Source organism: Thunnus maccoyii, chromosome 1 (genome assembly GCF_910596095.1).
Source record: "Thunnus maccoyii chromosome 1, fThuMac1.1, whole genome shotgun sequence".
Lineage (NCBI taxonomy): Eukaryota > Metazoa > Chordata > Actinopteri > Scombriformes > Scombridae > Thunnus > Thunnus maccoyii.
The window spans coordinates 32,084,059-32,097,582 of record NC_056533.1 but is presented as its reverse complement, the minus strand read 5'-3'; the positions used below and the strand labels follow the sequence as shown (position 1 = coordinate 32,097,582).

The 13,524-nt window shown below is 39.2% G+C and overlaps 1 protein-coding gene across 10 annotated transcripts in view; it reads right to left on the bottom strand.

The window, feature by feature from the left end:
• Positions 1–13,524, bottom strand: part of madd (MAP-kinase activating death domain) — a 52,549-nt gene that overhangs the window by 21,804 nt on the left and 17,221 nt on the right. For all 10 annotated transcript variants that reach the window (XM_042417886.1, XM_042417837.1, XM_042417812.1 and 7 more), the window contains exons 8-18: positions 10,381–10,553; positions 10,037–10,272; positions 9,780–9,936; positions 9,551–9,654; positions 9,159–9,364; positions 8,618–8,871; positions 8,227–8,366; positions 7,394–7,495; positions 941–1,049; positions 618–804; positions 132–282 (exon numbers count right to left, since the gene is read on the bottom strand). In XM_042417886.1, the coding sequence (XP_042273820.1) occupies positions 132–282; positions 618–804; positions 941–1,049; positions 7,394–7,495; positions 8,227–8,366; positions 8,618–8,871; positions 9,159–9,364; positions 9,551–9,654; positions 9,780–9,936; positions 10,037–10,272; positions 10,381–10,553 (1,819 nt within the window). The remainder of the gene's footprint in view (positions 1–131; positions 283–617; positions 805–940; positions 1,050–7,393; positions 7,496–8,226; positions 8,367–8,617; positions 8,872–9,158; positions 9,365–9,550; positions 9,655–9,779; positions 9,937–10,036; positions 10,273–10,380; positions 10,554–13,524) is intronic.

Here is a 13,524-nt window from a genome sequence, read left to right as displayed (position 1 = left end):
TTTTGCTTCACAGTACAAAAGCTTTGAAAAATGAGCTGACAGAATTTATAAAAATCAATTTCGTATATAAATGGAAAAAATAAAAACAGCATTTCCTGTATGCATCCCTGTGATAAATGTAGGAAACGTACCTTTGGTTTGATAATGTGTGCGTGCAATCTCCAATAAGCTGAATACACTAGCCATTCCTCCAAGGCCTGCATTAGTGTAGGAGTGCTCCAGACTGGAAACTGTGCACTTCAAGATGTCCAGCATGCCTTTGTACACCTTTCGGCTCACCTCCTGGGAACAAGGTTCAACATTTCGATTAGACAGAAAAATAGAAGCAACACTACAGGTCCTATTTTCTTAAATCGAGCTGTGAATACAAGTAATAACATAAGATCTTGGTGTGAGTGCACTTGAGCATGATCACGACTTCTTAATCTTGCTTATCAATTACTTACGAATGAGATGCTGCAAAACATACAGAATCTACAGATAGCAGAGCATCTACGTTGTGCCTTTAGGATGTTTTGCAAATGTGACATTTGTGCTTTTATTCCTAAGGTTTTGTTGTTAATAATGTGTATTTCTTGGTACATGAGTTTACAGTGGGGTAAAAACGATCATCTCACCACATCACGTATGATCTCCTGTCTGGCGTCTTCCTCCGACTGCACGGCTCTGTTCAGCTTGCTGAGCACAAAGACACGAAGCTGCTCGTTCTCCAGCAGGCGGCGCACTTTCTTCATGTTGAGCCAGCCGACTCCCTGTCCGTCCAGGACACTCTGCACCACTTCCTTTAAGAACTGCTGGTTCTCGCTGTATCGAAATAACACGTTTTCAGACATATTCCACAAATAGAAGAAATGATAAAACACCACTCTGATACGTTGACAATACGCTCTGATCTTCCATGTTGCAAGACAGATATTGTACATTTGAAAGACTATATTACCTTGTGTTGTTGACGCGACCCTGAGGAGAGGGCGACTCTCTCTTCACTGTTGGACTGTGCTTGATTACAGAAGACTTCTGATCCACGAGTGCCCGAGGTGCACGTGCGCCTGGTGGAAGAGCCAAATCAATGAGGTCTCTGAACACCACAGAGTGAGATTACAAAAAATAACAAAACACAAACTGCAAACTACTAGCACACTAGACAGAAGAACACTCAATATAATTGGACTGGACACACAGAGAGGCACTTGCTCACCAGGCACTGTAAACCAGAAAAGGAAACAGCGTTTAAACTAGTCTTTTTTTTTTTTTTTTCTTCTAGCTACCACATCAAATAGAAAAGGAGGAATTTTGCATCACTTTATGACAACAGACACACTTGGACTCTACTGTAGGTTATCTACTGCTGAACACACAAATTACTGAAGCTTCTAGAGTCTATTATTACAACAAGAGAGGTGAAGGACAAATCAAACAGGGACATGGAGTGCGCACACACACACACACACACACACACACACACACACACACACACACACACACACTGACACACTCAGGAGTCCAAATGGTGCTCTTGGTGGTGGCATCACACATTAGCAGCAGATAGATGTGAGGTCAGACTGAGGAGACTCTGTACAGCGACTACATCAGTGATATCATGCACAAAAGAAAAGGAGATGAGTGAATGATAAGATAAAGTAAGTTATACTTTAAAAGGTCATAAGCTGACTCATTTTAATTAATTGCCACACTGCTGTGGGACTCTCTGCGCATCTATAAGTGGACCGTGTGTAGGGGTTGGGTCAATCAATTTATCATTTATCATTAGCATCATTATTAAAGAGGCTCAAAACATTTAGGAAACTATCATCTCACTCAACTGACTCTAATGAATAAATAGATGAGACTTGACTCAGACTGATCCGTTTGAGTCCAATCCACTGCCGCATTTAATGAAGTAGGTCATTAATTAGTGTCATATCTTGCTGCTTTATACCTTAGTGATACCTTTTTCCACACAGCTATTAAAACATTAAAGCGTTTCCACATCTCAGGCTTTCCCCTCATTAACACCAACATAAATTCCCCATATGTGAATTTTTTTCACCTTCGTCCCCTTTTGCTGTTATTATATATGACCGTGAAAGTTATCAAATGTCACAGAGAGTGCTGACAAAGCTCAGGGGCAGATGTGCACTTGTTGCAACAGTTCACGTAATTATTAAAAAGGAAAAATTTTTTATAAAACACTAAAAACTTTCTCACTCATAAATGTGTCACTTTAATTGAGACAGGACAGACTCCAAATACAAGTGCTGAAGGTTGTCATGAAAAGTTATCCACGGTTCTCCTGTTTAACATGGCACATATTCACCAAATACATTTTTCAGTCCAAGTTCACTAAACACGCTAAGCTACAATATAACTCAAAACTTCTCTATTTTGTTTCTGAGGCATGGAGACAGTGGGAGAGGAGGAATGATCTGACATCTGTCATTACAGGCTGTCTTATTGTCAGTTTTATGTGACAGCAGGGATCTATTGTTTATTATTGTTGCTGGGGTGTCATGGGGACAAGAAATTGGGTTTTATCCACAATACTAATACTTTGATTGCACAAGCAGGTTTTTGTATAAAAACCATATTGTTTTGTTATGATTCCAGTAGAGAGACAAAAGACATAAAACACAAGGCACTTGAGGCTCTTTATGCGTATGATAAACATTACCGGAGGAAGAGATTGGAGATGGTTTATGGATATTTTTTCCCACCATGAGCATGGGTTACACATATCTCAGGCTAAGTGGAAAAGTTTTATTAGTAACAAACAGAGAAGTAGCTCCGATGGGGTGTCTGGCTGGGGGCCTTCATCAATATCTTTTGCAGAATGGCCTGCAAGTCTTGGCCAGGCCCCAGCTTTCAAATGTGGCTTCTTACAAAAGCTACAAGAGTCCAGAGGTTTATCAATGGAGGATGTTTAGAGGCTGTGGCTTTCTTAAATGGTACTTAGCCTTAGGGTTCGAATGATTTGTCAACCTGAGTAACAAGGAAGATGTGGAAGTGAATCCCAAGTGTGAGCCAGCAAAAGCTTAAATGCAACTGCACAATCATGTCAGCACACCAACAAATTAGAAAATATTGTTAACTTAGCCAACAGATGCCTGGCACATCGCCAGCATACGAAAAGCAAGTCTGCCAACATCATTCCTATTTCAGCCTGAACTGAACTCGCCAGGCTGAACTTAGACACAGTCGTTCATAGTAAGTCATTAAGTGACAAAATACATTAAAAAAAATATTATAAATGCAATTTTACAGTTTATATCTAAGGATTTTTTTTTCTATATGGCAGCTATGAGGATTTAAACATTGCATGTGTTATTCAGTAACTGGGAGGACATCTGTGAAAATATGAAATATGAACACCAAATACCTGTCGACCAATAATTAAAGTCTCTTGAGGGCAGAAATCTAAGCATTTCTGTTATTGAATTTCATCAGCTCTGCCCATGTTATGTGGGGCATTTTGGCAGAACTGAAAATTGTTTGGCCAACTTGATGGATCAGCATATCATTCACACGACGCACTCCTGATTGAAACTTGTGCGTAATAAGAAAAAGTAAGCCTTAAAGGCAATTTGAGTGACAAGCACGCTCTCTTCACAGGCACTACGCTGGTTCCTTATTTTAATACTCAATTAACTGATTTAATGAGCAGGTAAACAGGCTAAGAAATACACAGTCTATTCTGACCCACCTCCTATAATTTTGCACTGGATAAAATACTGTCCAGAATGATGACAGTAATTAACCAACTTCATCAACTGATTTAAGATTTCATAATGGGATTGTTGTCACTTTTGATTCTGTGATGAATGTGATGAAACTGTGGTGGAGAGCCACAGATGACTCTATGTAGTATCGTTGATTTAGTGTTTTCGATAAGCATACAGTAGCTACACAGCTAACAATGGGATAAAAAAAAAAAACCTCATGAAGATAACACAATATAACAGACACAATTCACTTCCAGCTACAGATCCTACAGTACAAATGAAAGTACATTTCTAAAATGTTCAATATATTGTTCTAGATCCACGGTAATCACTGAAAATATTCAGAAAACTAGAGACATAACAGCACTGACAGTAAAGACTTTTTTTTTTTTAACGACATGAACAACCATCTACACAACCAGTATCTTGCCTGGCAAAAGCCTGAAATTAGTTTTCTGATGAGAAAAAATAATTTCACCCACTAAGGTTCAAGATTTGCATAATATTACTGTAGTTACTGTTCATTGTGCACAGCACAATTACAGCATGATTGGGCCCAACCCCATTTGTACTCTGTGGTAGCATAAAGGACGAGGAAACAATGACAAACAATAGATGTTGGTAGATGAGTTATTATTAATCTGTCCCTTCAACATCCTGTTCTGTGTCTTGTGCTGCTTCCCTGTGGTTACGTGTTGCATAATAGATTGTTTCACTTATTCCTGTGATTATCAATGTTAGCTTTAGACATAGTTTTTCCTCCTAAGTCCTTTAAAACGTGCTTGTGATGAAGTTCTATCTAAATAAATAAAATTGTGAACTGTGAAGTGAAATAATAGTTAGTCTGAAGGACAACAGTCACTATGAGTGGCGGCGTGATAACACAACAGACTCCATATGCTCCACTGAATCTTTGATGACAAACACACTGTGACTGGAATGAGGATAGACAGAAGGGGGATGCTGGGAGATGTAGTTGACTGGCTTGGAGAAGCATGCAGCTCACTCGATAAAAAGGGCAGAACCCACCTTCTCCGCTCCCCGGGCCGGCCTCTGTAATTATCTCCATTAGAGAATTTAGCCCAAATACTGCACACAAAACCCAGAATTAGTGCCGCGAAAAAGGTGGACAGAGAGAGGGACACCGGCCCAGACACAACCAGTCTGAACATCAACCCATAACACAACAGACATGCACACTCAACATGGCGCCAAAACAGAGAAAAAAAAAAAATAAAGTAAGTAAGAAACAAAAAAGTAAAAAGAGAAAAGGGCAGACAGAGAAGAGAAAAAGACAATATGTACTGATGATGGTATCAACCTTGAAAGTGTTCGATAAGATGACTAATGCAATGTGTTTGACAACACATTCAACATTTTACAAACAGTACCAAGTAGGAGCTGTACATAGCTCATACTTTGTTGCATATATATATATTAGTAGCCTGATGTGAATAACACTCAACAGTCCAGAAAATGTAAATCTAGGGCAACGGATGGAGTTGGAGTTGTTTTTTCAGAATGTGTACATGACTAAATTCTACTACTAGACATAAATCTTGTTTTGAGCACAAAAACAAAAAGGTTATCTTGACACACAGTCATAAAAGGACATTAGAAAACCTTTGATCTTTTATGGGTTATGTTTAAAATAGTGCGTGACCTCTAAAAGGGAAGGAAACACTGAACAATGGCAAGCCACAAAACAAGCAAGCAAAGCAAAACACGCATGAGAGTAAGGAGTCGGGTGGGAAATAAGATTCCATTCACTGAGGACATCTCTTTCTGTGAATGTCATTCAAACACACATATATGTAACTGTATTAACACATTAATTAAGCAAACACGGTTAAAAAGCGACTGAGCATCCTTCTTGCAGTAGTAAGGATGAGCAGATGCCACACCAGTAACAATTTGTCAGTCACAGAGGAAATCTTTAACTATAAATGTCTCCATCATCAAAAAGACTCCCACCAGTCACACAGAGAGGAATGGCAAAGGAACAGGGGAGGGGGGGGGAGGCATGGATATACATGAATGACACTAAAGGTGTATCTTCTATCTTAGTCCTGGGCTGAGAAATAGGGTGTAGGATAGGTAAAGGTCACTTCAAGGATAGATAAATGCCTAGTCAGGGGATCTAAAACAAACTATCACACCAGACATAACATACCCGGGCTGTCAGGGTCATCTGAACAACAAAGACAAAGCACATCAAAATCAAAAGGAACAGAACATTTATTTCTATGGCAGCTATTCCACATGGAGTGGAGCTATTGAGTTAGATTACCATGCTTCACCTGTTTTTTCTCTCAGTTAAAGCGAAAATCCAGCCTAAACAGAATTCATACTGGCCTTGTAATCTTTGAAAAGAATTCATAAATATTAGCCACTAGCAAGTATAAAATATTCAATTTCATATCCTCTTCTATCTTATATCATGTATCTTTAGCAAAACATGACTTGTTTATGCTGTGCATAGTTTACCTTCACTGGTACAGTTAATACATTCATAAATAGCTGAATATGAGCATCAGCTGAGACTGTGGTTGGATTCTTTTCTTTTTTTTTTTAACTCAGTATTTCAAGCGCATGAAACTGCTGTTTATATGATCTGATATCAATATCTGAGTCCTAACACCCATAAAACCACATGTTCTGCAGTTGGTCTGGATTGCTTTTTTTTTCTCAGCTCCTACTGTTTGCTTGGAAAACTGCATTTTCACACTGTTTTGTGACATTTATCACTTTGCAAAAGACACCTGTACAAACATTAGTTCATATAAGTTCACTCCAAACATAGGTTGGTGAATGAATAACAAACTCAAGCCCCTGACATAAGCTGCATATTTATGGAAAAAACTTGCTCATCTCTTAAGACGGAGAACAAGTTGCAAAACCCTGGCAACAATAAATGCGATGTCTGTTTTTGAGTGGATTTTTCCTTTTAGACTTCATGAGAGAAAAACTTTTGTTTGATATATCCTCAATATTCTCCTTTAAAATAGTGCCATATCTGTTTGGCAATCCAGAGGGAAGAAAGTCAGGCTATAAAAATATCTCTACAAACCTGCTTGCTCCATCTCCTCCTCAATATCAAAATCAAAATATTCTTTTACACATAGTTTAGAAAAAGAAATGAAAACAAAAAAGGCAGAGAAGGACAGAAAGTAAATTTAAATGTTGAAATTTAAAAATATTGAATAAAAATACTATGCTTTTAAGAAATGTAAAGATGCATGGTTTACTTTTTAGTGAATAAGTAATGTAGACCATACATAGAGCTATAACCATTTTAATACTTGTTAATTATTTATAATTCAAATCATGGTATTCAAGTGTAGATTAGTATAAAGTAGGATTTAAAAAAATCTCTTAATAAACATGTACATGACTGCAACCAATGATGAAGCCAATAATAAAAAAAAAAGATGAGTGGATCAGAGAAACAAAGATGTTTAAGGCAAATCAGTGCATCTCCTTTTTTTACTCTTATCCAGTAATTTCTCACCTCTCCCTATCTTTACGTCCTAATCAACACATTTTATGATCATGTTTCTTATTACCCTTGAAACCACAAATGCAACAACTGGGACAGAGAATAAAATGACAGAAACACACCAGAAGAAAGCTGAACAGATGTAAAAGTGGTCAGTTCGGCTGTGTTGTCGTACCTTTTAAACTCGGGAAAGGCGTTGATTTCTCCCTCGCTGCTTTGTTGGGAAGAGCGAGATTGGACAGGCTGAAACTGGTGCCATGGTTCTTGTAAAGGTTGCCTGTAGTGAAAAAATGATAACATAATCAGAAATAGGAACATTTTAATGATCATGCAAAAACCAAAGGCATCATAATTCATAATAGCGCTATTCAACCTTCATATAAACGTTGGTGTGCTATCAATGAGAGAAGCACAGATTTCTTTCTTTCAGTAACAAGAGGCTACTGACCCAGCTGTCGGAAAACAAATTATTAAATTGAATAGAGTAAATATGTAATTGGTCCATATCCACAATTAAAGACCCATCTCTCTAAGAGTAACTTAACACTAAATCCACTTTTTTGAGTTAGCAAATTCTATGCACAGTCTATTTTATCTGATGATCCTTGTCTCTTTCTTTTCCAGAGAAAATCATATCCATATCCACAATTAAAGACTAAAACTTCCTATAAAACCAAACCTTCTGATGTAACCCATCTCTCGAAGAGTAATTTAACACTAAATCCCATTTTTTGAGTTAGTAAATGCTATGTACAGTCATTGCAACAGCAGTTCTTTCTTTCTTTTCCAGAGAAAATGTAGTAATTCTGTCCACAATGTACAAGAAAAAGTCATATTTATAGAATACGTAAACTGGGTGTGTTGAATCTAAAATGGGGTGTTAAGAATGGATGAACGTGATCTCACAAGTACTTTTCTCCAATTCTTCATCATCAAAAATCACTCCACTTTCTACGTGGCAAAGAAATGGCTGAAAAAAACAAACAAAATGACTTCAAATATTCTTACTAGCAAAGGACATGAGTCCTCCAAATCCATCATTGCTGCTGTTGGAAATAGTGGAGTTTGGCGAGCTGTTGCGGGAATCTCCCTCCCCGTCAGACTCACCGGGGAGCCTCAGACTACTGGGACGTAAAGGACGCTGTGCCCTTGAGAAAAATAACCAGAAGACATTAGCGGTGCCTCACAGACACAGTAACATACACATAAAATATGGGAAACACATTCAAGCATTCAGGTCACAACACAACATCACACCACCAAAGATTCAAGACCACCATGAATGGAGAGATTAATATGACATGCTGGGTTTTGATATTGAACATTGCATGGATGGTCAGAGAGCCCATTTGAATGATGATGATGCATTCATTCAAGTGATGAACAAGTATAAACACACTTGTTGCCATTGAGGTTCTGGTTGAATCGAGGGGTGTATGACTCCACTTGCTCTTCCGCATCAGGGTCATCCTCAGAGGGGAAGCCATACTGAGGCTCAAAGTATGGGTTGTCATACTCTTGTTTTTTGTTGGCTGGGTCCACCAGGCCAGCATCAGCTGGAGCTCTGAGGAACGGCTGGCTGCCCAGTCCTGGGACAGGATTCTGTAAGGCGGCACTTGGTAATGCCTCCATTTCAGGTGCTTCCCCTTGCTCCTGAAAAAATATTAGCACAAGGATTAATTTGTGGTTTTCATGGGGATTATATCTATTATTTCAATGTGTTAATTCTGCATTAAACTCTAGTTGGCCACATTCATTCTTCTGATTGAAAACATTATGCTTCATGTCAAAAGTTAAGATATTATAGTAGTGAAACATGAATAAGTATGCAGATCAAATTATTAATCAAAATATTACATATTCAGTTTCTTCACTTAGCCTAAATAAGAAATGAGGAAAAAAAACTACAATTTTCACAAATGATTTGAGGCATCACACACATGGTTGACCCCCTGGATGATTGTGCTGGGACTTGAGCTTGCAGTTGTGCTGGAGCTTGAGCGAAGGGGTTGTCCATCAGAAGGTTCGGCAGGTCCGTCCCCACTGGGTGGACCCTCTGAGCTCTGGCCTTCCCTGATGTCCTGGAAATCTTGAAACTCGACCTCACTTGCATCTCCAAGTGCAGCATGGGTATGTGGTTCTAAGCCTAATGCGTCAAGGTAAAATACAACAAGGAAGAATGAGGTCAGCATGTATCTTGTAATAACAAAAAGAAATTACAGAGGAATCTCACAAGGGGGCATGTAAGCTCCAAAGCCTCACTTGACAACAATGGAACCACAGTCAGTGACCGAACAAATGATTCATTTAAACCTTTCACTGTCAAACTTACTCGGCGTGTCTCCCTGGATGTCTCCTTGGATCATCTCACTCACAAGGTCTCCAAGTGAGGAGTAGGAAGAGCTGGAGTCATCGTATGCCTCACTGTCACTTCCACTGCAACAAATTACATTTCTCATCACCAAAAGCTGACTGACGGCAAAGATTTGGTAAACCTCATAAACTCAGCTAAGCAGACTGAAGTGAATTGTTACGATGACAAGGACCTGGTGCTTTCTTACCTGTCTGTGGGGTCAGATTCGTTGCCCTCGTCCTCTAAAGGACCAGCCATAGCCTCAACCAGCTGGGAGCTTCCATCGTACACCCGGTAGACCACTGGCTGTAGCTGGTGAGCATACCACTTGGGTTTGTCACCAATTAAGGAGGGGTCAAACACATCTGAAACATGTGCATAGTGTCGAGTTAACACTCTTTATATAATGCACTTTATGTAATGCAAAGGAAAAAACAACTACCATAATCTTGTATGGCGTCTTACTGTTATGTATCCTCTGAAAGGCGAGATTGGTGGGATTCAAAGCCCACTCTCCATAGAACTCCACTGCCTGGGTGTGAGACAGTTTATCTGCAAAGCAAGAACGCCGTGGCCGAGATGCAAGAAAAGACGACGACTGAAAAGCCACCACAGGGCGGGGGAAGAGACGTAAGGTCCGAGTGTGCATCTGGAACCCCTGGAGAACATTCGGGGAGTTGAAGAACCGTACCATGGCAACCCTGTAAAACAAAGACATTATTTTGCTTTAATATTTCTTTATTTTCATGTTGACAAATGAATTTATTTTGAAACATGACGAATGGACAATAGCAAGAGACAAGGCTTACCTGGTGGCTACATCCACAGAATCAACATCGTTGCCATAAATCAGGGGGTTGAACTCCGTGGAGGATGGTGAAGCTTTATCTCGTCCAGGTGGGAGCAGGGGTATCTCCTGACCTTCCTGGAACTTCTCCAGGTTCAGAATGGGTTGGGTGTTCAAACTCATACTGGCCAAGGCCTAGAATAGGTGGCAGTGACACAAATTATAAACCTTGTAGGGGAGCTAGAAAGAAAAAAAGAGCGCTGTGATGAACCACTCCCACGATTGGCATCAACACTTAGTTCATATTTTTACACTTTAGGGGACATTATATAATCATTTGCCAATGAAAAAGAGGGAAAACAATTCAGTGATTGCCTGCTAGAAAGGTGTCTAGTTTAAGCGATCATATTCAGGGGTGATCTCTCTGACTTGCTGAGAGGAATCTACACATACTGTACATCTCTAATAAGTATCTCTGCCGCACAGCAGTGCGAAAAAGGAGTTTGATATAATGAGGTAAAAAATAATAAATGAATTTGTGCCATTTTCTCTTGCTAAATAATGGGGTCCAGGCACAGACTTTCCCCGGTTTCACCATTTACTTTCACTTCCACGATTTCACTTTTTCTCTCAGGATGTACAGTAGCTAGGGCGTTAGATTTTGTGCATGTTGATGCCTGTGGTGGGTGTGTCATTTTGGAGAGGAGGAGCACAAGGGAAGTCAGTCACTATGCATGGTTTGCTTTGAGGGAACTGCTGCAGACTCAAGTGTCAATGTTTAGCTTAGCATAATGGAACATTAAGTTGCTGGGTCTGGATGAATGTTAACTTTGTCAAAGTGATTAGCTTCATCATATCTTGTTTTGGTTACAAGAACACTCACTGATGCCAAGATAGATGCACGCACATTCAGTCATGCTCAAGCCAGAGCTAAGCAGTGTATCAAAAACTGGTCCGCATCATTCTGCGACACTGTTATGCATTTTATTCAAGTCTTGAGAATAGAGACAAGTAGTAGAGACAAGCAAAAATAATGTGAGAGAGAAGATATCCGTGCAGGGGCATTACACATTCCACAGGAGGAGAAATGAGTAACCTTATTTTCAGAGGAGAAGATCTGCTTTTGGGTGATCACGGTCAACCTAACCAGACACTAGGAAGGGGATAAGAGAGATGCGAGGAGAGTCACATGAAGGCCTGGGATGATAATTTTGTGAGTGACACTGGAACAGCACGACGGAAGGGTCAGAACCATGGCCCTTTCCCTTTCTTTTCTTTGTCTCCTTTCAACAGTACTTCCCTTTTTGTCAGTTTTTGCTGACAGCTATTAAGTCTATTTTGGTGCCACCCAAATGTGAGTCAAAAAGATCCTACTTTATGAACAAAATGCTCATGTTATTTTTGATTTGTAGGTGCAAGGAAATATTCCTGGCTGTCTTTCAAATCTATGAATTTACTGAAGAAAGGAGATAAGAAAATATTTTTGTGTTTGTCTTGAAAACGTGATGGACGGCCAGTAGAGCGAGAGAAGAACAGGGTGAAGAAAGAGAAAGTTTGGGGGAAGAAACAGCGAGAGAGAGAAAGAGGAATACGAGAAAAGAACAGACTTTTTTTTTTTTTATGGTCAACATGAAAGACAGTGAGAGACAAAGACAAAGCAATAATGTAACCAAAAACCAGACTTCACCTTTACAATCCAGCCACTAAAAAGACACATGAAGGCCATCCATGGTGACCAACTGGGACGAACCAGTGGTTACGATGGAATGGTGATGACAGATACAAAAACAGCAGATCTTTTCAGAAACACAGATAAAATACTTGCACGTTTAAAACACCTGTAGCAAAAAAGCCTTAACTGTAGCTCCTAATTGTTCAAAAAAAAAAAAGTTGGGTGAACAGAAATAATACCACAACCACTTCATAAGTAAATAAAGGAAATAAATCAGTTCCTAGTTGGAATTGATTTATTTTAGTCTCGAGTGCAAGTATTTTCAGTGACTCTCACATCGAAAGCATTCTGCTTTGGCATCACAGTCTTCAGATAATCAGTTAAAACCATCTCCAGTGACATTTTCTCCATTCACAGATATCAATAGTGTGTGCTTCTTTCCAAATATACAACTGCTAAACAGAGGCTTTGCACATTCCTACACACCAGCCTCTAAGTCACACATCCGCACACGGGGAAAGAGCTGCTAATCACACACAGCAACCGAACCGGCTCTGATTCAAGACATATCCAACAAGACTGAGTGTATGTAAGGATATAAACCTCTAAATTGTTTGAAAAGAGCATATGTGACAAGTGATGATTTGCTTGTATTTAATGAAAGAATAAAATACAGTTTAAGAAAGAGTGAGTTTGAGAAAGTTTTATGTATTTAAAGTTACTAATATAACCTAGAAAACTCTTACCGGCAGAAACCAATTATTTTTTGGAAAGGACAATATTAAACATAGGTTTCAGTGATGTCTCTGTGCCATTTAAACATATGATTAAAAAGTGAATATCAATTAATTTTAGAATCTCATTCAGGGTTATAACCCCGTTCTTCTGTTGGTCTCACTTCAAAGCGAAACAAGTGGAAAACCAAAAGAAGGATCTCATTCATCACTGGCATTTAAGATGCCTATTTTTGTTCAAATAGAGAACTTGTTCAATTTAAAATTATAATTAATTCATACCCATTTTTACAAAACGAGGAGAAACAACCGCTAATAGTTTGGCCATGGCCGACAAAAGCACTGAGCAGTATAATTATTTGCTACGCTCTATAGGATGTGAATGGACTTGGGAGAAACATGTTAATGGTGTTGATCACAGTGTGGAAGAAAGGATAAAGAGGGGGGGTGTTTCCATGAATCAGAACCAGATTCTGATGTTATGTAAGATAATTGGGGTTAGAGGGAGTTAGTTACTACCAGTATTACTAAAGGTTTTGCTGGGATAGCAGGGTCCAAAGATCTGATTTTACCTCCAACAGCTAGAGCATGCAAAGAAAACGGGGGCGGGGGGGAAGGAAAGAAAAAAACATTTGTTTATGTTAGTGCACTACAAAACCCATTTCCAATGCTCTCACACTCTTTCAATACAATACATACAACTCTGCTGAAGTAGGAAGCCCCTACTCTTCACACAGCTGAAAGAGAAGTTTTACGTTTA